The sequence below is a fragment of the Falco rusticolus genome, chromosome 1, assembly GCF_015220075.1.
Source record: "Falco rusticolus isolate bFalRus1 chromosome 1, bFalRus1.pri, whole genome shotgun sequence".
NCBI lineage: Eukaryota > Metazoa > Chordata > Aves > Falconiformes > Falconidae > Falco > Falco rusticolus.
The window spans coordinates 86,164,439-86,189,673 of record NC_051187.1 but is presented as its reverse complement, the minus strand read 5'-3'; the positions used below and the strand labels follow the sequence as shown (position 1 = coordinate 86,189,673).

General features: G+C 47.8%; 1 protein-coding gene across 3 annotated transcripts in view; it reads right to left on the bottom strand.

Moving 5' to 3' along the window:
- Positions 1–25,235, bottom strand: part of PTPRA (protein tyrosine phosphatase receptor type A) — a 133,858-nt gene that overhangs the window by 31,085 nt on the left and 77,538 nt on the right. For 2 of the 3 annotated variants that reach the window (XM_037387701.1, XM_037387711.1), the window contains 2 exons: positions 3,129–3,207; positions 2,353–2,715 (listed from right to left, as the gene is read on the bottom strand). In XM_037387701.1, coding sequence (XP_037243598.1) covers positions 2,353–2,715; positions 3,129–3,207 — 442 coding nt within the window. Of the gene's footprint in view, positions 1–2,352; positions 2,716–3,128; positions 3,208–13,181; positions 13,266–25,235 lie in introns of all 3 variants that reach the window. The other variant, XM_037387719.1, reaches the window with a different exon arrangement.

Here is a 25,235-nt window from a genome sequence, read left to right as displayed (position 1 = left end):
AGCATCCAAGGAAAGCCTCTACCTGCTTCTTTGGATATCTCATCTGGAGGAAACCAGAACAAACCCGTGCCAACGAGAGCCCAGCCCAGCTCTCCTGCAGCAACGTTGCTGGCACAGGCACCCCACACCGCTCTTTTCCATGTGAAGAGCTGCAGCACAGGGTTGAGGACAGTCTTGGAAGGTTTGGAGAAGCAGGAACTGCCTGTACAACATGCAATTCATGCGCTGCCTTCTGTCCCTGTCCTTCTCTTAAGCACCACTTAATTCTTCCATGACTGATATTCAAATTTCCCATTAAGATTAATGGCAAGGGCAGCCCTAAAACTAATTTTGCTCCTTGACAAATTACTTGAAATAAAGGAAGAATTAGGTTTGGTCATTTGTTCTCAGGACTGATGTCAAGCGAGAAGCCCCATCTGGCCTTGATGGTGCAATGGTCAATGTGTCATAACATACACCAAGGGAGTTCACCAAAAACAGTAACCCAAGCCATAAAAGTGTAGCAAAGACAAAAAAATGACAAATTCAGTCCGCTGCCAGCAGGCATTGTATTACGAAATCCAGATCTTGGCTTTTGCCTCCATCATTCCCATTCAAAGGCTATGTTTATTCTAAATTTGCACCGTACATGTACCTAAGGTTAGTCTGGACTCCTTCACCCTGAAAAAGAGCCTTGAGGATTTGGGTTTGGAAGGAAGCTGGATGAGCTCAGGGATGGAAGGACACTGAGAAACTTGGGTTGCAAAATTCCTTCAGCCACATCCCTTCTGATGCTGGTAGCAAATATAACTTCACTGCAGCTTCACGGGCTGTGGTCCCCGAAGATGTCCAGAGGAAGAGGGCACACATATTTCACTGATGTGAAGAGTGCTTTAGATACCCAACACCCAATATCCCTCGATAAATTTATTCTTAAGGAATGTACACTTGACATCTCCCTGCATTAACTCCAGTATTATCTTCTTCCAGTCTTTTCCACCCCATCACCAAGTTACCCATCCTGTTTTTCCACTAAAACCTGCACTGCCAAGGCTTTCACTATAAGCTCTAGCAGGCATGGCTATGTAACTGTTGCAGCTCAGAGGCACGTAGTATCAAATCTGTGTCTCAAACCATGCAGCAATGGGCAAACCATGACTGAAAAGGCACAGATCAGCTAAGATTTCTGATCACCTCAGCCTCTTTTTGCCTGATTTTTACTCTTAACCTACATTCAGCAGCCAAACTACATTCTTAGGGTTCAATTTTATGATGTGCCAAGAGGAGAATGACAGCAGGATGGCAACAGAGACAACTCTTGCTCGTCTAGACCTTTCAAAGATTAAAGTAGCCCAAGTAATGGGAAAAAAAAAAAAAGAAAATGTAAGCATAGAATCACAGAATGATTTGGGTTGGGGAATGGACTTCAAAGATCATCTAGTCCAACTCCCCTGCCACAGGCAGGGACACCTTGCACTAGACCAGGTTGCCCCAAGTCCTGTCCAACCTGAGCTTCCAACACTTCCAGGGAGGGGGCATCCACCCCATCATCAGATCTGCCAGCAAATGCAAGACCAAGACATCCAGAACATGGCATACTCTTCTCAGTAAGGTCTCACCACATTGCTGCTGGTGCTCATCACAGTGGAGAGCACCTTCAGATGATTTATCAAATCATACGCAGCAAGCGGTTTAGCAACCGTCAAGTGGTGCGCAGAGATTACCCAGCCAGATGGGCCATCATCATCCCACTGCATCAACCTTCATCCCCAGCTTCGCTAGTTCTGGATAACATCCCAGCTTTCCAGCCCTCCTCAGGAACTGGATCTTACCCCTGGCTGGCCACCTCTAGTGTAAGCCTTACATCCTTTGGGACAGGGACTGCCTTGTGTGTGTGCTTGCACAGTGCCAAAAAGCATGGCTTGAGACCATGGTGGTTACCAAAGTACATATAAATGTAGCAACACTCTGGATAACCCAAGCTCTGCAGCTGAGCAGCAACCTGGAGTGATTTATTGCTGTTGCCTACATAGACCCGTTACAGATCAACTTTTTAGCCAACACCTGGGAGCTGTGCAGCACTGGCCCTGTTTTACACTACGGAAACCACAAAAAGCGATGAAATTCTACTGTGCCTCAAGTGGAACAAGATCCTAGGGTTTCTGGTGCCCCAGCATTTTGGCAAGAAGCCCAAACCTTCGATAGGATAAATCTCTCCTGATCTGCTCAGTTCAGGGAGGTACATTGTTTCCTATCACCATGGAATTTGCCTGGAGGGGTCTTCTCATTCCGTTCAGCAAAACAAAAAAAGAGCAAAGAAACAAACCCGGAGGCAGGGTGGTCTGGGGAAGAAGAGGTGAAGGAGATGCCTACCGTTGTGGGAAGCAGAAGAGGTCTCTTGAGTTGTCACTGTCGCATTGAAATTCCTCTCTGTCGTCTCCGCTTCTGTGCTGGGGAGAGCAGTGTGTGGATTAGATGGCGTCACACTGGGTAGCAGGAAGGTGGCTGGAGGCACGGACACCGATGTCCCCAGGGTGGAGGTGTTGAGGCTGACAGTGGTGGTGTTGGGGGAGATCTTGGTGGCTGTGGTTGTAGGTGGCTTTGACACCATGGTAGAAACAGTCACTGGAGTGCTAATGTTGAGGCTGTTTGCGCTTGTCATAGTCCCATCCTCAGGACCTACTGTAGGAGCTTTGGTGGAGCTCCTGGGAGAGGTGGGCACTGTTGTGGGTGGCTCTGTGAGAGGAGAAAGCACAAGGGAACCTCCATGAGATACCTTTGTGCAACACTGGAAGTCTGAGATGCTGGAGATTCACATGAGTATAAGGCTAAAACAGCCAAAAAATCCCGAATCCAGGACAGGGAATGCTCTGCACAGTATGGTGGTGCAAACTTTATAAAACTTGAATTAGTATTATGATATTGAGGAGGTACAAAGACTAGAGCGCCTGTAAGAGAGGATCAATATTTGCTAGAGGTAAAAACTGCAGGTCCTGTTTATGAGCACCTGCAGCCCATCATCCTCTTTCCAATACTTTATATTACAGTTAAGTGGAGGGCAGGAGGAGTAAGTCAAGCACATGAGCACTTCCTCTTTTGATCCTAAAGATAGTTTAGGGACAAGAGAGGAAACGACAAGTATAGTTTACCTGTTGTAATGTTGTTAGCCCCTACACTTCTCAGGCCACTTCCAAGCAAAAGCAGAAAGAACCACAAATCCATGTTGACCTGGGGAAGAGAGCAAAGAACAGTTATTTAAACCCTCAGGCAGCATTATCCCAAAATAATTCCAACTGGAGAGATACCGCTGCACATCTTGCATGTGTAGAGCTGTAAGGGAGCAGTGAACGGTAGCTGGAGTCCCTGCAGGTATGTGGATGGCAGGGATTTGATATGTTCATACGTCCCCAATGGGAGAGCGCATGGAGAGATGTCAGTCTGGTGGACCAGCAAAGGTGACGAGAGATGAAGCAGGCAATGGGCAAACCGTGGGAGAGCACGCGAGGAATGAGCTATGAAGCTGAGCGCCAAAGAGAAGTACCTGGGCTTAAAGGAAATTAATAATGTGTTCATATAGTGGTCTGCAAATGGGTGCACTTTGAACAAACCGAAATGCAATACATGTGACAACAACCATGGCAAGGAGCCTTGAGCCAAAATGCCCAGGAACTGGAGGCAGGGAAGGAGAGGTCAGCTCCTGCAGGCAGTGCCCAGCCTGTTTCTCGGCATGGGTAGAACACCCGCATAAAGCCAGGCTCAGCTCCATTCAACCCCCATCAGATTCCCTGCAAGTGCGGACAAAACAAATATCCATAAATAATAATCCAAGATCATCAGCAAGCGCAGGCTGCACATTCATCCCACTGTATGCTTCTTCCCAGGAAACATCCTGCAAAATCACAGGACGATGACATTAGTCAAGTTGCTTCCCCATGGCTTTCTCCCTCAGCTCCTTTAAATACAATGTTTTAATGGTGATTTCTTTCCTCTGTAGACCTCAAAAAGCTCCTAAGAAATGGGTATTGTTATCTACTCTAAACAGATATGGATCGAGAGGCTCAGGCAAACGACAGTGAGATGCAAGACATCATCGTCCTGGCCAGGAGAGAGCCCAAAGCTGCCAAGCCCCACACCAGCACATGGCACAGGGGCCTCCCAAAGAAGGGCCAGGATCTTGCATCTGCTGCAAGCCCAGAGAGGGCTCGAAGACAGCTCTGATATGTGCCATCAACCAGCAGCTGCCATACAACTCTCTCCTGTCCTTCAGGCTTTTGTCACACGTCCAGCTGCATCTTCAGCATCTCCTGGGAGAAGGCTGGGAGATCTCACTGCCAAGTCAACTTGACATGCTGCCAAAAAAGGTTTTATTCCTGATATGCAGCCTAAACCTCCCCCTCTTAAATACATCTTGTGTTGTTTGTTCTTGTTCTATTTATTTAAATCTGCTTCAAACTAGACCCATCCCAAACTCCGGGCAAAAGGACAACACTGAAGTCATCAACATGCTGGAAGCGGTATCAGAAATACAAGATCCTCCCCACCCCACCCGGGAGTATCCTCCCACCAGCACCACCCACTTACATGTTTTTCCTCCCCCCACAAAAGAAAACCTGGCAAAAATTGAACTTACTCAGTGACCAAAAGGTCAGACAAACCCTGAAGCAGAAGGAAACCAAGCTCCAGAGATAAGAGCTTTCCTTCGGCTCCCTCCGCAGCCAGCCCTGCTGCTGCATGCAAGGCAGGGCTTTCTCCAAGGGGTTCCACTGGTGTGAGCAGCAGCTTTCCAGAGGGTTTCATCACCGGTTAAAATATCTGTCTGGATGAATTTGAACTGATTCAGTAGTCCTGCTGTTGGTGAGAGCAGGACTGGTTCTGCAATGCCTCCCTGAGGATCTGCTCCAGGGGGGGATGTCCTCAAAACCTGCAAGTGGTAGGGTTTTGATGACATGCTCCACTCTTGCTGCTTAACACACACCATGCAACTTGTTCAGCCACCTGCCAGAGCCTGAGATGCGCTTGGCCTAAATTGTTTTGGCTTTGGAGAGAAAACTCGATCTTTATAAGGAGAAAATTTATTGTGCTGAGGGTGGTGAGACACTGGCACAGGCTGCCCCAAGAGCTGGGAGATGCCCCATCCCTGGAAACATCCAAGACCAGGCTGTACGGGGCTCTGAGCAACCTGATCCGGTTGCAGATGTCCCTGCGCATGGCAGGGGGTTGGACTAGATGGCCTTTAGAGGTCCCTTCCAACCCAAACTATTTGATGATTGTATGATTCTGTGAGTCTATATTTTTAGAGCTGATGGCAAGCCAGGGCAGCTGGAGCTTGAGGAAAAGCACAGTGGCAAGTACACCAGGGTGCCGGCTTTTGCTTCAAGGCACTTAACAAGCAATCACACTCTGGAGCTGAGATGGTCCCAAGCCAAAGAGGTTCTCCACCCCCACAGTGTAGGAAAGGGAGCTCGTGTCTCCCCATGTTTAATTGCAACTGGGAAGCATATGAAGCTGTGCTAAGAACAAAGGCAATTTGCTGCAGGAGGCAGCTCCTCCGAGCATCCTACTATGGAAACCCACAGAAATGGAGTGCTCACTGTGATGGGACCCGCATGCAAATGCAGAAGGAACCTCAGCCCATGCTGAATCCCCAGCGAACATAGTGGCAGCACTGAGATGCTCCTAAAACCTTGCACGGGCTGATGAAGGTGGGAACCCATCGCTACTGCCACAAGCAAACAGTAACAAGGTAAAGGGAAAGGCCTGGCTCTTCTGAAAACAATACTAGGAAAAAAAGTGACTGTTCGCTGTGTTTTGATGAATATTTGTATAGAAACACCATTCCTGTAGGTGGATGTGGCTCCTCCCCTCTTCCCCCAACTCATTTCTCAAAATGAGAGCTTGCATTCATTTGGGATCAAATTCATTTGGGATCCCATTCATTTGGAATTCCTGTTCACTTAGGGATCATGTTAATTTGGGATCTCCATTCATTTGGGATCCCACAGCTATGTCAGTACTAGCCCTGCAGCCGCAGTTTGCCCCAAGAGCAGAAAAACTGGTTGCTAATGGTGATGCTCCCACCACGCTGGCACCATACCAACTCCTCACACTGAGATCTTGCTCCTCAACGCCTGGCCCATAATTAACCAATCACTAGAAAACCATATAGACATTAATCTCTTCCAAGCCTTTCTTAATGGCTTCAAGGATCTTTTGAGCTGGCTGCTCCAGCTCTTGCAGCACATCTCAAATAGCAGGGGAATGAACTTGCTCACGGTCGCTCTGTAAAGGAGTGCAGAACTGGGGCTGAAGCCCAGGGGACCTGGTTCCTCTCCCCTTTGTGGTCCCTGGAGTCCTTTTGAGAAAGTTAAGGAAGGAAAGGATGATGGGTTAGCCCGTACCAATCTCGCACCTCTTCCCTAAGGCCAACAGCCAAATGTCCCATTAACCTCTGAAGCTCTTCTCCCCCATCCTCAACACATTTTCCCTTGGTATCAAAGGCATGACATGGAGGGTGGGTGGGTGGAAATGAAAGCTGTGAATCCCCTCTTCTTTCTGCCCTTCGTTACAGGGAAGTAACCCACATACAATAAAAGAGCTTGGATTTATTTTCATGACCCTGAATGCTACATAGACAAAAGCTACAGGCAATTCCTGGACTAGCCATGAGTACTGGCTGCAAAATCCCTTTGGGATGGTGGGACAATCATAGAATCAGAATCATTTAGGTTGGGAAAAATCCTTAAGATCATCTAGTCTAATCACCAATGCAGGTCCCTCCTTCGCTGACCCAGCAGCACAGCTCCGATGCCCTGGAATTACATCAGGGGCAGCTGCCTTTAAACCCCCTTGATAGTCCGTTTCATAAGTTCATTAATCCTTGGGTGGATCGCATTAGGAGGAAAGGGTTGGCAAGGGGAGAGAATACAGAATTTCCCCAAGCCTTACCCCATTTTTGTGAAGAAAGCTGGACGCAGGCAGTCCGTGTGGATCCTGAGTTTTTACGGCTTTATTACTGTGAATGTCAAAAGAAACAGGCCGCCGGGCAGCCCCGAGAGCACCATGGCTTGCTGTGCAGATCACTACACAAAAATCCTGGGAGTTGCTCCTGTGACCAGCAATCAGCTGCCAGCGCTGCTTTATCACCTTATAAACTGGATTTGGAGCAGAGAGCAAGCGAAAGAGCCCTGCGCAAGGGGAGGGCTGTGCCAGCCCAGCTCCCGGCTCCCAGCCCCTGCTATTAAACACTCCCTATTCCCAAATGCAGTATAAATAAATGCCAGCGGTACACCGTTACCCGCTTCTTAACATAAAAGGCCTCGAGAGTCCTACCCCAAAGCTGGAGAAACCCAAGTCTCCCTTCCCCCTCGGCTCCCTCCCTGCTGGTTTCGGAAACGGAGAGGAAATACTTGTAATGTTATCAACATAAACACAGCTCTTGGCCGGCTGCGACATCCTGCGAGCTCTGCAGAAAAACACCCTGACGTCACGGCGCCGGCTCTGCCGAGGAGAAAGGAGCCGGCTTCAGCACCGCTGCCCCGGCAGGTTGGGATGCTCAGTATCATGTCTTCATTTTAAACCATCTTTTTCAAAAATCAGGATTAGAAACTTGAATAAATGCTACTGGTGTCTCCAGCAATATTTTATATATATGTATCTTAAAAAAATGTATTTGTAAATACATACATAGAGAGAGTGTATATGCCCTGCACTCTCCCATACACTGCTCAGGATCTTCCGACAGAAAAGGCTGGGTTTTAGGCTGCAGGACATATATTTTAAAATAAGCTCATCTTGTCAAGACGATTGATACTGAAGGGGGGAAAAAAAAGGAAATAATCTCTTTATAAAGTAGTAAGTGGCTTAAAAATGGCACTTACGTCTGCTGCTGCTATAGCAGGGTTAGGCTGCAGGACCACCTCCCCGTGCTTTCAGAAAGCAAAGAATTAGTATTTAGTGCTGCAGGAACGGCCCGGAACCCACCCAGAAACAGCCGTTCACAGTCAAAGGCAGGATTTACCCCCACCTCTGACATATTCCTAATTCCTGGAAAATGAGGCAATCTTTTTCTGTGTGCAAGGAGGAGACACAACCTGAATTCTAACTGTCTTTCTGGGACTCCAGAAACCACTGCTGCTATCAGTAGGATGCTAAAACGTAGTGGCTCAACCAAGACCACCCAACCGCAGTGAAAAATAAAAAAAAATCATTCAGTTTTCTTCTTTTTTTTTGGCAGAGAAGAGAGCAAAACTAAGAACAAGGTTAGCATTTGCACTGGTTAAGTCTTTGAAGCAGCTCACAGTGGGACGAGAACAAGCATTAGCATAAAGAAAGGGGAAAAAGGTCTTTTTTTATTTTTTTCCTTTTTGGTGGCAGCAAGCCATCAGCATGGCTCAGCCACCCTGGAAAACAAACCTGCCATTCCCTCTCCCACTCCCTGCTCCTTTTAAATCCCATTTGTGGTTTTCCAGCCTCTCACTGGAGCTGTGATCCATGGCAGAGGAGAACTGCCCATGGGCTTATCTGATGGCAGGACAATTTCATCAGCACGAGGTTCCCCTTCCCCATAACTCCAAACCTCTCACATTGGATGAGATATAAAGGATGTAAAAATAACAATCAGGATGAGCCCTGCTGCTGGGAGCTCTGCACCGAAAAGCAAAGCCTGGTTCTGTATGAGAAGTCATGCAGAGGAGCCAAGCATCTTGTATGGGGGCTCCTTACGCTGTGCATTGATTCCTTCTTCATTAGCACCACGCAACAAGCTGCTTTGGCTCCAAACTGCGCTGGGACGGCTAAGGGCTGTGGCGAGCTGGCCGTCGCAGGGAGAGGAACTGTTCAGTTTAGGGAGGGAAAAGGGTTTTGTTGCACTAAAGCAGCAGTGACTAATTCCTTGCATGTGTCTCCGAAACTGAAACGAGGCCTTTGATGTGTCACTGAACATTATTCCCCCACCCCACCCTCTGCTTTTCCACTCTTCAACAGAAAAGATGAATCACGGCAACCATTCACCCTTTCTGAACATCCACTTCTTTTTTTCTTTTTTTTTTTTTCCTTTTAAATAAACAGGCGGCTTTCACATGAGTGACAGCCACTGTAACAAGTGGCGCATGAGGAGGAGGACAAGCCTGCGGTAAAGGCCTGGGTTTTTTTCTCCACCTGCCCAACCTTCAACAAATCACCTAGTTCCACTCCCCTGCCATGGGCAGGGACACCTCCCACCAGCCCAGGCTGCTCCAAGCCCCGTCCAGCCTGGCCTGGGACACTGCCAGGGATGAGGCATCCACAGCTTCCCTGAGCAGCCTGTGCCAGTGCCTCGCCACACTCATAAAAAATTTCTTCCATACATCCAACCTCAACCTACCTTCCTGCAGTCTAAAACCATTGCACCATGTGCTCCATTGCACCATGTGCTGTCACTACAGGCCCCAGCAGAAAGTCTCTCTCAGTCTTTCTTGCAAGCCCTCTTTAAGTACTGAAAGGCCACAATAATGTCTCCTGGAACCTCTTCCTCTCCAGGCTGAACAATCCCAACTCTCTCAGCCTTTCCTCACAGCAGAGATGCTCCAGCCCTCCAACCATCTCCAAGGCCTTCAGTCCAACAGGCGAGTGCAGTCCTCTTTCAAAGAGCAACCCCATCATACGTGCATGGAGGGAACCCGACCCTACCACCACCTGGCTTTCTGGGCAGCCAGAAATATCTAGCACCATTAGGATGATGTTAAAAACTGCTGGCCTGAACCAGCATCAGTCTTTCACATGGATATCATCTTTAGCGAGGTGTTAGTCTATCCCATGCTGATCACGCAGGCTCTCAAAAGCACACACTGGTAGCAGCAATGTGTGTGAAACTGTCGTGGGTGGATGTAGAGGATCAGGTGTTCACCAGCCAGAAGCTGGAAGGAGGTTCCCCAAGCTCCCTTTCTACCTCTGCTGCCAAAAACTGGAAATCCCTGTGCTTCATCCTGATTTACCATGAAAAGGCTCCCAAATTGGCTTTTTTACTCCATAAGTGAATGACGCAGGTTTCATTAATTCAGAAATATTTGCAAGGACATTTAAGACCACAGTTAAGAATAACTTGGTGGGTCCAGTCCTGCTTAACAGCTTCATTAATGATCTGGAAGATGGGGCAGAGTGCACCCTCAACGAGTTTGCTGATGACACCGAACAGAGGAGTGGCTGATACACCAGAGGGTCATGCTGCCATCCAGAGGGACCTTGACAGGCTGGAGAAATGGGCCAGCAGGGACCTCATGAAGTTCAACAAGGCAAAGTGCAAAGTCCTGCCCCTGGGGAGGAACAACTCGAGGCACCGGCACGTGCTGGGGGCCACCCCACTGGGCAGCATCTTGGCACAGAAGGACCTGGGAGGCTGGTGGACACCAGGTTGTCCCTGAGCCAGCAACGTGCCCTTGCTGCAAAGGCGGCCAGAGGTGTCCTGGGCTGCGTCAGACAAAGCGTTGCCAGCAGGCCGAGGGAGGTGATCCTTCCTCTCTGCTCGGTGCTGGTGAGGCCACACCTGGAGCGCTGGGACCAGTGCTGGGCTCCCCAGTACAAGAGAGACAGGGACAGGCTGGAGAGAGTCCAGCGAAGGGACCGGAGCATCTCTGCTGTGAGGAAAGGCTGAGGGAGCTGGGGCTGCTCAGCCTGGAGAAGAGAAGGCTCGGGGTGGATCTCGGTGTCTGTGAACACCTGCAGGGAGGCTGCCAGGAGGACAGAGCCAGGCTCTTGCCGGTGGCACCCAGTGACGGGACCAGGGGCCGTGGGCACAAACTGAGACCCAGGAGGGTCCCTCTGAACATCAGGAAACACGTTTTGAGTGTGCGAGGGTGACTGAGCACTGGCACAGGTTGCCCAGGGAGGTTGTGGAGTCTCCATCCTTGGAGATCTTCCCAATCTGTCTGGGCACAATTGTGGGCAGCTGGCTCTGTGGCCCTGCCTGAGCAGTGGTTGGACCAGTTGACCTCAAAGGTTCCAACCTCAGCCACCCTGAGATTCTGTACCTTACTATCCTACAAACTTTTCAGAAGGCAAACTTGCTGGGATTTAAGCTCATAGTGGAGTAAGCATCCAGCACTGAGAAGGAGATCCCTACATTGCACAGGATGTATCTTGGGATCTCACCAGTGTCCCTTCAGCTCTACGCTGGTTTTCAGTGAACAAGCACTAGTTACTGCAAACCATGACAGCCCTTTGCCATGTACGAGACGACCCTCCCCCAGGAGCCACTAACGAAGAGACAAATGCTGCTCAGAGGAAAGAAGCCCATTACAGCTTTCCCTAAAGGAGCTTGGAGCATCTCAAAGACTGGTAAGAGAGCCTCCTCAAAAAGCACTGAGACTAGGGAATTGTTATCCCAGTTAGGAGACAGGAAAACTAAACTGATGAGGTTTTAAGCAGAAAACCAGAGACAAACACTAATGAACATGGATGCTTAAGTATTCCAGACATGCAATAGTTCATGGTCCTAGAGAGGCACAGTAATGTTGATGGTGGGTATCTGTCCTCTGCAATTGTGGCAGGTCAGATCGTAGTTTTCTGTATTGCCTTGCTTTTAGGAAAGAAATCTCTCTCCGTATGTTTAAAAACTAAGACAGAGCATAGAAACTCAATGGTCTCACGCTGACAATACAAAAGTAAGAGCCAGGAGATGTAGGCTCCATCCCCAGCTATGCCAGGGGCAGATCAGTGGCACGTCCAAGACCAAGGCACCCAGTGATGTCCAGTCCTTGCCTATCAAGCTGCATGGACAGGCACTCATGGCCACACTGCCGGCACAGCAAGCAGAGTCACCATCTGGAAGCTGCCCAAGTGCCTTGGAGGAGAAGAGCTACAAATGTGTCCCATTATTTTCCTAATAATAACTTTCTTAATAACTGTCATAATTAGGATGGGTTTAATTTGCCCTCAGCCACTCTTTTCTGCTGGTGCCATGGCTGTCTGATCATGGCAGCATGTGCCAGTTGCTCTTGCAGCTTTTGCAGAATAAACTGCGATGGGTTGGGGAATAAGTTGTGCAGGGAGACAGAAGGGGATGAAAAACTTCTTGGAGCTGTAGCAATGGAGAATGACCAGCTGGAGAGTGTTTCCTAAAGGACATGTCATCAAGGAGTGTCAAGGTGGGACAGGTAATAACTGGGAGAAGGCGAGGTTCTAAGACAGAAGAGCAGTGGGCCATGCCCAAGGGAGATGTCAGGTCAGGGAGGATGAAGATGAAAGACTGACTCTGAGCCTCGACCAGGAGGAAGGTGCTGGGGGTGAAAGGTTTCGCTGCAGGCCAGGCTGATGAGGGATGGTGGGGTGGCAGGAGCTGTCACAAAGGGGAGAGGGAGATGAGACCTCCTTCTGGGGTAATCAAAATGCATCTGCTGAAGCAACACCCCCAGAGCTTGTAAAAACCCCTGAGTAGTATGAGGCAAAACCCCATGGTCTCCTGGTGTGCTTTCCCCTGCGGGATGGGCATTGTAGCTGCAACACAGCACTAGGAAGCAGAAAGCAACCGCCTGAGAGGCACAAGAGAGGGTGGTTCAACTCATTATTCAAAATAATGAATTAGTAATTTAGAAAAAAAAAGAAGTCATATAGGAATGTATTTCTTTAAATATTCCATTTTAGAGTGTCCCCTCTTCTTTGTCCCAGGCATCGTTTCGTAACATGTACAAAGAAAACATGAGTGCAGTTCACACACCAGCTATGACAAGGACTGATTGCTTTTGATTGAGGAGTCAGGATGAAGCATGGCCATTATTTAGCATAACAACATCCCGACCTAGCACAATGCCTTTCGGAGAGCAAGCAAACGGTACGTGGGGAGGAGAAACAAGGTTTAAAAAAAACACCAAAAAAACCCAAACCAAAACAAAAAAAACCATGAAAAATTAAGCCCAGCTTTGGGGCTCAGCCCTTTCTGCAGGACCGAAACGAAGTCCCAGCTCCAAGCCACGACCAAGCTGGGGAGAGGGAGCATCCTACTTAAAACAAAGGTGTCGGAGGGGATCATTCGCATGACAGCCTTAAAATCTCATTACAGAGGCTAAGCTCCAATTAAAAAGCATGCGTTCGGTCATGCAGCTTAATCGCTGGTTGTGCTTACCCTGAAATCCGCCTGGGACACCTGTAGGGTGCGGGGATCAGCCAGCCCGTCCCACGGAGCAGCCCCTGAGCTAAGAAAGTGCCGTGGATCTGTAAAATCACCAATTTACCTGCAGTAATTCTGCACCGCTGCTCAGTTCAGCCCTGTTGCCACAGTAACACTTCTGGTGTAGCCGAGATCACTGATTATGAAACTAGAAAAAAAATCAGAGGCTGCTAATTAGGATATACTCCAGTTCTCAAAAAGCTCCATATTAATGACATTATGATTGCAAGCGCAGGGAAAATAAAGACGCCAGAAAGCATCGCCTCGGTCAGCACCGTCCACTGCCGCCAGCTGCTGCTCGGGTTTTTTTATATATGGGTCTTCAAATAGAGCTTGCAAATTCCCTGTAAATTCAGCTTGTTTTCCTTCTCTCTGAATGAATGTGCAAGACCCGGTGGAACAGTCTTTACTCTTTACATATATTTGCATGTATTAGACTGGAAAAAAAGGGTCAAGCGTGATGTACAAATGGTAATAGCCAGAGTGGGACCAAGGCTGCATCCCCTGCATCTTGCATTAACTGTGTTTCTGTTGCAGTTTGCCAGAGAAAAAAACCAAATCACACGTGGGGAACCAGCGCTGAAAGCGTTTTCCTTTCTTGGCTTTTATTCGAATGCCAGAAGCATTTGGAGGCATGTCTTCTGCTGAAGGCTTCAAGCTGAAAAGTCTGACTGGGAGCAGTTGTGCTGCCAGACACAAGTGTTTTTCAACACAATCTACAAATAAGATACTGGAGCTTATTTCCAGGTGAGAGGAAAATGGCCTGACTGGTATTTCTGGAGCTGCAAATCCAGAGCCATGATGTTTTAAAAAGTCAGCTCATCAAAACACCTTAGTTTTTCCATTCTCATTGGATGATGAATCTCCAAGAGGATGAAATGGTGCTAAACAAGTGGGGCCAAGGACCAAAACTGAGATAATAGCCTATAATATTCATTAATGCAATGGCAGATTCTGCATTTTTCCATCATCCAGGGCTGCCACAAGACACAGAACCCAGCAGCCTGACTTCAGCCAGATCCACCGATAAGAACCGGGAGCCATCACCTCTGAAAGAGATGCAAAGGCTGAAAAACAAATTGCTGGTGAAAGTTGTTCCTTGAGCTCAGGCACAGCTTCTGGTTTGTCCTGGGGAAGGGCAGGAGCCAAGCAGTGCCAGCATGTTCCAGTCCCAGACTATCAGGCTGTGGTGCCCTGACCCAGACACGCAGCAAAGCTTCTGGGCTGTGACTTTATACCCCTCTTTGTCAGCATAAGGGATTTCAGAAGCTTGAGCTAAAATTTTGGTCCAAGAAAGAGAGAGAAAAGTTCTCCCCTGCTAGCAGTAAGAAAGCTTTAGGCAAGTAAAATGTAAAAGTCCAAAGTGGGAAACAGAATCATCAGCTGAAGGTGACCTAGAGACTTCAGCTACCACCTGGCTGGCACCAAGGATGCCGGTTTTGTAAGATTCTTTTGCCCAGCCAAAGGCTATCATGGAAACAAGCTGCATCTTATTTGTAAAGCAGTGGGAACAGCTGCTGAAGCTCTCATTCAGGTTGCAGGTGAAATTTGGATCAAAATGCAACACTGCGAGCTCCAATGCAGTTGCTGGAGATATTAAAAGCTGGAGCAATTGTAGATCATATGGGACCCACCAGAAAATAAGAAGAGAAACAATCACTCTTTGGTCATCCCAATTTATAGAAAGCATTCCAGTCCCTAGTTCTTAAATGAATAGAAATAACCTGAGGAAAAAAAAAAAATATATATAAATATATGAAAAGCCTCTGAATGCTGCAGGGCTGTGCCCTCCCTGTAGCACAGGCAACGGGAACTTCACATCCACAGCAAGAGCCGATGGCACCCACCAGCAAAGGACAGTCCAAAAGCACGGAAGGGCTTTCCAGAAGGCAATGCTACCCCCACCGCTGGATGGAGCTTCTAGCAATTACCCTCCCATAGCCTAATTACACCTGGTTCAGACAGTGCAGGGAATTAATGCTGGCAATTAAGCTGATGACTCATGTAAGGGCTTTTCCCGAGGCTGCCTCAGGATTGGTGCTGCACAGCTGTCGATAACTCTTTCCTCATGAAGGGTGAAAAGCAAAGTGCTGCACTTGAAGAACTGGGAAAACGTTTTTCCCCCCAACTTTGAGGCAGGAAAATTAAGATTACTTATTTTCTTTAGCAGTATCACTTAAAGCCTTGAAAGGGCAGTCCCTCAGCTATCGACTGCATGAACCAGTCTCTCCTCCCGCTCACCAGTAGTACTGGGGATATGTTAGGTGTAGTGTTAATTACCTACAAATGTGATTTATTAGCTGGAAACAATGCAAAGGGCTGATCTCATATGCTAAGACATCCTTTAAACACAACGTAAGAGCAACAGACCAAGCACGACGGCATCCCAGTCCCGAGCAGACAGGGATTACCACATTACAAATAACAAATTAATAAAACAAGCGGAATTCAGCTGCTGTTGATGGTTTAGTTGGAGGCATTATTTCTAACCTTTTAATAGGCTTATTTACAGGAATTAGTCCTTTAATGCTGTGTGCTCATGTATATAGTACTGTATAAGCCAGTTCAATGCGACCACAGAGAGAACATCTGCTTTTGTGAGCAATTAGGGAAATTATTGCCAATTACAGGGACTGCAGGTAAGAGCAGCTGGGGAGAGAGGCTGTCTACGAGGAGGGATGGGAAGCTTTTCAAGATGCTGATGTGAACAGGAAGTTCACTGGCAACAGAAATATCCCGGCAGAAAGGAGCCTGTGCCCAGAGAGCAGCCAAAACATCGGCAGCAAGAAAAGGATTTCAGAGCCAGCAGAGTTTGGGGGCAATCCCCATTATCATTTACGCTGTTGGCATTTTGGGCAGATCAGTCTCCCAAACATTTCTCCTCATCAGCCCACGCTCCTGAAAAAGGACCAAACTCTGTTTGGCTTCAGTGGCTCTGCTTCCACTTTCCATCTTTTTTTCCCATCTATTTTCCATCTATTTTTTCCATCCATCTTTTTTTCATCTATTTTCCTTTCCATCTCCCATGCCCAAGAGGGGTGTCCTTGTTCAAGAAGCGATGCTGTAGACACAGGTTTTAGAGCCACACTAACAGGCTGGGAATCTTCTATCACTGCTGCTGCTATAAAATTATTATATATACATTTATATATATTTTTTACATATATAGATATAAACCCAATATCATAAATCTATTTTTTATATATATATTGCTGTAAAACTATCATAAACCTACTGTCTTTGCTATAAACCTATTTCTTGCTGACACAAGATTATGTGAACTGAAACAATCCTAGTCTTAAACAACAGGGTGGCCATAAGCTCCTGCAGCCCCTGCAGATATCAACACAAAACCTAATGCCCAGTAGTTCTGAAAAAAAATATAAAAAACTTAAAATGCCTTTTCTTATCCTTAAAGTGATTAAACAACAGCCTGGGACGACTAACCTTTAGCCCTCCCATGTTACAATTAATTCTCTATTTTAATCTCCCAACAAAAGGCTGAACTCAACTGTATTATTGTCAGCGAGGGCTTTTATCATCAGCCTTCAGAACGGTCAAGGCATGGGAGAGAACAATGACTCTCACAGGACAATAAATACAATCTAAACAAAAATACCCTGTTGCTAAGGTTTAAATCAGACTTTTTTGGGGGCGCAGCCGGGTAGCTGGGAATCCCGGTGCCACCCTATATAAAAAAATATGGGAGAGGATTAGGACTTGGACAGAGGAAAATAACCTGACACGCAGCCTTGTTGTGTTTTTCCCTCCAGGATGGCATTTAAAATATGAGTATCACATAGCGGACCTTAAACGAAAGCCGACGGCTGGAGTATGCTGCTCTTTGCAGCAGGCGATGCTCTACCTAAGCCCACACACTGCTCCAACCTCTGTGGTCCTGAGCTTCATGTCTTGCTCCAGCAAGGGCAGGGGGTGAACCATGACCGAACAGAGTCAAGGTAATAGTGCAATTCAGTTTTTATGACCCATTCTGTTCTTTTGCCAATAAACAAGGTCTCCCTGAGCAAGCATTAAATATTACCTTGTGTCACTTAGATTTCAGTGATATTCAAATAAACATTAAGAGGCTCTGACAGAGCTCAAATCCCCCTGTATTAGGCACATAGGCCAAACAGCTACCAAAATTCTGCTAATTTAAATTAATTTCAAACCCATCCAGAATGACGGAGCACTCAGGTTAAATATTTTCATTTCAATAGCAATGCAGTGGATAGCAACCGAGACATCACCATCTTTGAAAGTCTTTGCTGTCCCAGCATTTTCAAAAGGCTTTGAAAAGCAGCTTTCCTACAAAAACACCCATTTCCATCACGCCCTCGCTAGGAGCATAATACACAGAAGGCTCCTCAGTATTGCTGTTAAATAAGAGAGCCCCCTAACCAGGCATTAAATGGTACAGGAGCTCACACACAACAACAGAGAGTGCTTTCTGTAGCAGTTTGTCACTGCACAAATACAAGACAAAGTCTGTTGCTGAAGACCAAGACTGCATTGGTGGCACAGTGGTCCAGCCTAATAAACTCATCTCTTTTTCATAGCATCATGGCATCATTTGGGTTGGAAGGAACCTTAAAGACCATCTAGTTCCACCACCCTGCCACAGGCAGGGACACCTTCCACTAGACCAGGTTGCTCCAAGCCCTGTTCAACCTGGCCTTGGACACTGCCAGGGATGGGGCATCTACAGCTGCTCTGGGCAGCCTGTGCCAGTGCCTTACTGCTCTCATCATAAAAAAATTCTTTCTTATGCCCAGCCTTTCGGTCTAAAACCATTGCGCCTTGTCCTGTCACTACAGACCCTGGTAAATAGCCTTGCTCTGTCTTTCTTAGAAGTCCCCTTTAAGTAGTGGGAGGCTGCTCTAAGGTCCCCCTGGAGCCCTCTCTTCTCCAGGCTGAACCCCCCCAACTCTCCCAGCCTGTCCCCACAGCAGAGCTGCTCCAGCCTCTGACCATCCCCGTGGTCCCCTCTGGCCCCGCTCCAACAGCTCCACGTCTCTCCTGTGCTGAGGACCCCCGAGCTGGAGGCAGCGCTGCAGGGGGGTCTCACCAGAGCAGGGCAGAGGGGCAGAGCCCCCTCCCTTGATGGTTGGCTTTCTGGGCTGCGAGCACACATTGCTGGGTCATTTTTTGCCCACCAGTACCTTCAAGTCCTTCTCTGCAAGGCTGCTCGCAATCCCTTCATCCCCCAGTCTGCACTGATACTGGGCATTGCCTCAAACCAGCTGCAGGGCCTTGCACTTGGCCTTGTCAAGTCTGATAAGGTTCACAAGCGCCCACTTCTCAAGCCTGTCAAGGTCCCTCAGGACGGCACCCCTTCCTTCACGTGAGTCACCTGTACCACTCAGCTTGGTGTCATCAATTTTGGCTCCATGAAATGCTGCCTGCTGAAGAGCAGGGTCCAACCTGGCCCAGGTTCCCTCTGTTCCCCTTAGTTCAAACCAAATCCAGTCCAATCAAGTCCAATCCTTCATGACACACATCCATCTTCAATCTGTGCCCTGCCTGAAATCAGATGCTGAGCATTTCTAGGTGATTTATCTCTGGGTCTGGTTTATCTCAAGCGAGTGCTGTTGCGCCCCAAGCCATCCGGTGCTTGTATAGCTGTGGGGTGCGAGAAGAAAGAGGGATGCTCAGCTGAAGACCCCCCTGCAATGTTGCCGTAACAAAATGCAGGGATGTACCAAACAGGAGGGAGAAAAGTAGATGTCATTTTGGGAAGTGCACAAGGGTTGAAAACAGAGTCCTACAGATGGAAAAAGGGCAACATCTAACACGTACACAAAGCAAGAGGGATGTTATGAGTAGTCAGTTGAGTACAGGGTTATTTGTGTTCATTTCTGCCTTAATACCTTCTTGTTAGGGCACTGTTCTCAAAAGCACTATCTCCAAATAATTTCATAATCTAGACATCAATTCCAGAAGTGCCTTAATGTAAACATGAGCCCCATGACAGAGTGCTTGCACTGGGTCTCCAACCAACCTCTGTTCCTCTCTTCCCACAGCTTTACAGGCATCCTACAGGTTCTGGGTGCGATTTAGCTGGCTTTAAAAAACAAGTCTCCAGATGTTATGGGATCTCTTTTTATCCTCTTTATATTCCTGGTGCTCCAATGCTTGTATACTTACAAGGGTGGATGCTGACTCGTCTCCATCTCTGACTCTGGCATAGAGCACGAGCTATAGGAAAGGCAGATTTGGAGGCTTTGGAAAATGTGGTGGCAACTTCATTCTCAATTAATTATCCCAAGAGCAACACAAGAAAGGGTTTAGCTGTAAGTGCCTGCCAGTTGCTTTGCTGAAGGAAAACCTCCGTATCTCAGCCACCACTTTGCAGAGGCTGCCAGCATGCTCATGAGTGCCATTTTGACCGCCTCCCAGCTCTAACATTGGCAGCAAAGACAACGGGCACAGCTCAGCCTCTAAAGCAGATTTTGCACCATTTGAAAAGACATGCTCCAGAAAGGGAGAGAGCAGGCAAAAGCAGGGCAGCCCTTGCTCTTTCCAGGTGGCCTTTCTTAGCAGCAGAAGGGCATTTCAGGTGTGGGGTGCTCTTAAAGCAGCTGGACGAACCAGTTATAAATGGCAGGATGCTGAGATACTTATTAAGAGTCAAGCAAGGAACACCAGCAGTGGGGTGACTTGTAATCCTTGCTGGTGTGGACTGGAATTAAAATTAATGAGTTAGAAATAAATGGCTAGCCATCCCAATTTGCACCCCAACACATCTCTGACTATGAGATGTATGTATAGACAGAATTAATCCAATACCGTCTTCGTCCTGACCTATTTGGGCATGGCGATAAGACCCACAAAAAACATCTCACAAGATCCGACACAGTGCCACTGCCCCTGACTGGTTTACATCCCCACCACTGCTTCTCCCCCTGCCCCAGACGACACTTCAAGGGACCCAAGAAGCAGTAACATCTCTGAAAGCTGCTTTACTACAAAGGGAAAGACCCCTTCACCTGGAGGGAAGGGAAGGAAAGTTTCAGGTGACCCGGTTCAAAGATGCAGCTATTGCTGAGCAGCTTTTACTCCTCTCATCCCAGATTAGCTCCTCTAAACTCACCAGTGGCAAAGCTGTTTCACTTGCTGGAAAGATGCCATGTTTGTGTGTCAGATTAAACGTCTGTGCTTTTAAGCCCTGGATTTTCAGATCAGATCTGCGTGTTTGGAGGGGTGAAAAACAACACAAACTGTCTGTTAGGGGAGTTTCATTGAACAGACACCATTATTTCTTCTTCCCCATCCCCCATATCACCCCTCCTCCCTCTACAGCCAAAGTGATTCAACAGATTTCAGGAAAATGCAGAGAAAAAAACATATTATACATTTTCTGTGGTCAGTGTTTTCCTATTAAGTCAGAGAGGAGCTACCAGAAACACAGTGTGCAGTTGGCATCTCCCCTTCCTGGCTCACCACTGCAGGGAACTAACCAACTTGGGATCTCAGGTTTGAGGACCAGGTGGATGGTCTCACCTGCAAGCATCTTTCTGGGACAGGTACCCGTGCAGCCAGCCCTGGGATCAACTGTCATCCTCAAACTGCATCAGACATGGTGCCAAAGGCACTCAAACCCAACTGGACCTCTACTGCCAAGCAAGGATGCTCTCAGCCTTGGCGAGCTGGTTTCCTCATTGGGAAGGTCAGCAGAAAGTCTGAAGACAGAAAGGTCATCTCCAGCAACAACCCCAAAGGCTTTAGTTGCGCCAGTAAGGTGGGGAGCAAACAGATGGAACCATTCAACAAGATATGGCTTGAGGGTCTAAGATAATTTTATTTCATAGAATCATTTAGGTTGGAAAAGACCTTTATGATCATCAAGTCCAACTGTTAACTCAGCACTGCCAAGGCCACCACTAAACCATGTCCCTAAGCCCTACATCTGTGTGTTTTTTAAACAGTTCTAGGGATGGTGATTCCACCATGTCTCTGGGCAGCTTTTCACGCTATGAAAGCTATATTTCTCAAGCTGTGGCTCAATAGTTTTATCTCAGCAGCAGAAAACTCTCTGAGAAAGTAGAAAAGAAATCCCAAAGCCATAAATGTCTTCGTGGTGTTCACTGCTCTGTTGGCATTGTATGAAAAGAAGGGAACATTTCAGCATCTGATTTACTCCATCACATCACAGCGTTGCACAGCTGCTCCTTCAGTAGGTCCAGGCATGAAGGTGGAACCAGCTCAGTGGTGAAGGAGGAGCGACTCATGGGGACCTCCCATCAGGGTGTGCCCATCCCTGACGCCACAGCCAGGACAGCCCACCATCTCCCTGTCACACATCATGCAGAGGCAGATGTGGCCTTCCTTCCACCATGCCAAAATACACAAGGTTTTCCTCAGCAAACCTCTGTGTGTATGAGCCTTCCCACGTTATTTCTGCTGTCCTACAGAGCCCCCTTCCCATCCATCGTCCTTCTTCAGCTGCAGATCTCTGTATGAGAGAAGCAGCAGCCATAAAGTAACAAAAAGCGATGATTCACCAACAAAGGGATGCGCTGGTCCTTCTCCCTCCCACGTTCACGGCACCATGCAATGGGACTACTCTGTATGTATCAGCTCTTTGGGGCAGGGACCATAATTCTGCTCAGCACATGCTCCAGTAGTTTTCGATGCAGGACCTGGCTCTGTGGGACCTCTACGTGGTATCACAAATAAAAGATGAATCACACTTTATGAATGCAGCGTACCCCGCCTCTGTCAAAATGATAATGTTTTAGGTATGAAAATTAGTCTGAAACTGGGAAAGGATGCTGGCTTATCCTGTGAAAATTGTAGGTGGAAACTGCACGTGGTCTTCCATCCCTGCTCTTACAGGGTACTTCAAAGGAGACCCCACTGTAAAGAGATAACAGGATCCATCCAGTTTGGATTCTGGGGCTCTATCGGTCTACACAAGCTCCACGTCAGCCCTTTCACCACCCTCCCAGCTCCCCATCAGCCCTCGCTGCCGTAGCAGACTTGCTACAGGTGCTGACACTTGTCCCCACCCTCTTTCTGAAGACAAGAGTTAAGTCTTTCTTTTTTGGCAGCCAGGTCTAATGATCTAATGTACCTCAGATGATCAGTACAACCACTAGGAATACGGTCTGCGCTTCTGGTCTGATTGCCCACCAAAGGGGCACCCAATGTCCCACCATCCTCTCACGTGCCTCAGCATCTTTGCTCTCTCTCTTCTCATCTAGTTTTCCTGCTTAGGTCTCATTGTGGTGGTGGGGACATTTTAATGTAGACAGAACCCACAGAATCAGTCTCCATCCCTGGAGATCTTTAAAAGCCATCTGGACATGGTCCTGGGCAACTGGCTCTGGGTGGCCCTGCTTGAGCAGGGGGTTGGACCAGATGTCCCTTCCCACTCAACCACTCTGGGGTTCTGTGAATTTGCATCACAAAACCTTCATATGGCTCTTCTAGCATATCACCTCCCCAAAATGACTCTCACTGGCTTCAACGACAAACAGTAGAAGTCAGCTCTGAGGCTGCTGGTGAGCTTAGGCATCATTTCCAGCTGTTTTGGATCTCTTCAAATGGTCAGTGCTCTACAATCCATGTAGAGAAGGGAAGCCAAATCATCACTATCCTCCTTTACATATGGCACACACAGCTACAAAAACACTAACTAGCTTGTCAAGAGGTTCTGCTAGCTCTATCTACCCAACAAAGGCATCCACCAAGGAGTGATCCCCAGCCCCTCGAAACAAGCCCACTGCTCAGGATCAGCCCATCTGGAGCAGGCTCTGCCCCTGCTGCCCAGCACTGTGCCTGGCTTGTCCCCGAGTCCCAAAACATTCTCATGGCCCAACAGCATCTTCCTGTGGGGCATTTTTTGCTTTTCCATTTCAAAAGCCCTGAGATATTACAAGAACTGTGATGCAGCACACCAAAATTGGGGGTTTAACAGCTTGGCAGGTAAAACCATGAGTCACACAAGCACAGGAGCACATGGGGCCATTTAATTGCCCAAGCTCTGCAGTAACCAGAGGACTTGGTGGGGCATCAGAAGGGAAATCCAGTGCCTCTTGTTCACACCAAGTCAGTCCCTGATGCAAAGTATTCCCCAAGCTATATCTATGGTATGAGGATCTGCTTGCTTGCCATGATGGGGAGCTGGGGAGTCAGGGAGCCAGCCTGGAAACAGGTGACATGGGCAGCCAAGGACAGCAAGGTGTCCTGAGTCCCAGTCTTTGGGCTTTACCATCATCTACATCCTTGCTGCAGAGAAGCTTTGGCTTCAGGGAGCCAACTATTGTTTCCAGCATGCAAGAATAATGGCACCACTATTATTTTGTGTCTTGCTGTGCACCCACCTTCCGTCTCCCAGACCAAAGGAGTTGCCATTCAGTGTCTTTCCACTCATTTTATATAGGAAAGCAGCACAAGGATCAAAGGAGGCTCCTGGGCAGGAGCGGCAAGTGTCTGATGTGAAAGGGCAGTAACTGGAGAGGTGGCATCAAGAAGACATGTTAACAGGTACAGGAGCTCAGTAAATCAAGGGGTCACTCCTTACTGCTGCAGCCTCTGGCCATGTAACCTGAGTACCAGTGCAGAAGATGCCGAGAAGCAGAGGAAGGAGAGAAAAAAAGACCTATGCTTGGATTAATGAGAGAACTAGGTGACAAAATAAATCGGTGAACTCCTTCTTCTGCTCCTACTTAGTGTTGTTGCACTTGGTCATCCTCAAATGACCCTCATGTTTTACTGGAAGAGGAAAATTTGATTTAAAGTCCTACCCTGGAAGTCCTTTGGTTGCACTAGATGAAAGAAGCTCTACTCAGGAAGCGAAGCAACCACAACGAGGAGCTAAGTCCCTGCTGAGCCAAGCCCCAGCATTCCTGCAAAGTGGACTAACAGAAGTGGCCTTTTTTCCTTCCTTTTCCTCATCAAGACTGCAAAATGAAAAGCATCTCTGGCATTTGGCTATCCCATGCCCACGAGCAATGCCTGTGGTTTGTGTGGAAGAAGAGCTAAAGGTTTCCCAATGCAACTTTGTAACCTCCCCACACGTCTATCTATCTCCTGTGTGGTTTCTGAAGCAAAATCCACAGTAAGGCAAACAGAAGTGTATTATTTATTTTTTTTTAATGGATCCTTTGTGCTGCTCTGATCCTAAGTGCTCTTCAGCAGCTCCGGGAGGACAGGTCCCAGCCTGCTGCCTGCTCGTATACCGAGGGAGAGAAGAATGCTCCCACGGTTTTGCATCGCTTGCTCGCGGATGTTCAAAGCTGTCTATTAACCTCGGGCTGTATCATCCCAGCTGTTTTCAAGCAGGACTCCTCATGTAATCATGATGGCCTCGAGTCGGTTAAAGGCAGGGCCCAGGCTATATTTACCTTGGCACCTGATTGTCAACGCTCTGCCTTCCAGAGTCCTCCTATTTCCTCCTCGAGTAATGAGTAGCCTGTCAGTGGGGTGAGGAGGAATGAGGAACTTCACCCCATTATTGCTGTGTCTTTTACCACCGTTGCCAAACCCTTGAGCACAACCAACAGCTGTAGTTTGTTGCAGTATTGGAAAATACAGAAGTTATCAAAGAAAACTGAGATCCTTCTTTTTGGATGTCACAGGGATTAAGCTGCTTCCAAAGATGAGACCTAAGGCCCCCCAGAAGTGCTGTTGCCAATACATAGCCCCACTATAGGTTTACAATACATGCCAAACAAGCCCAGTATATCCAAATAATGTTCAGAAAGGTGAAACACCTGCGATATATTATTTCAGAAGTTCCTGTTGGGGGAAAAAAAGACATCACTCCTTGCTGCTGCTGAAGAAAGTGTTAATCCCAGGCTCCGTGAACTTTCCCATCCCAAATGTAGCACACCGAAACACACTGCTGGCACAAGCAGTTGTCCAACTGACCCAGTTTTTTTTACAAACTGGGTGAATAGGGACAAAACCATCTTACTTTCTTTGAGAGAAAAATAATTCACATTAAGCAAGGTATGATTCTGGCATCGCTTTCCACACTGTACGCCACGCCGTCCTCTCCTGACCTATTTACGGAAGTGCTGCAGCAAGTGTTGCTGCGGGGGGGATGGCGTTATCCGCTGTGTAAAAGCCTAAAATTACACTGCCCTACAAAGAGCTGGGATAAATTGAC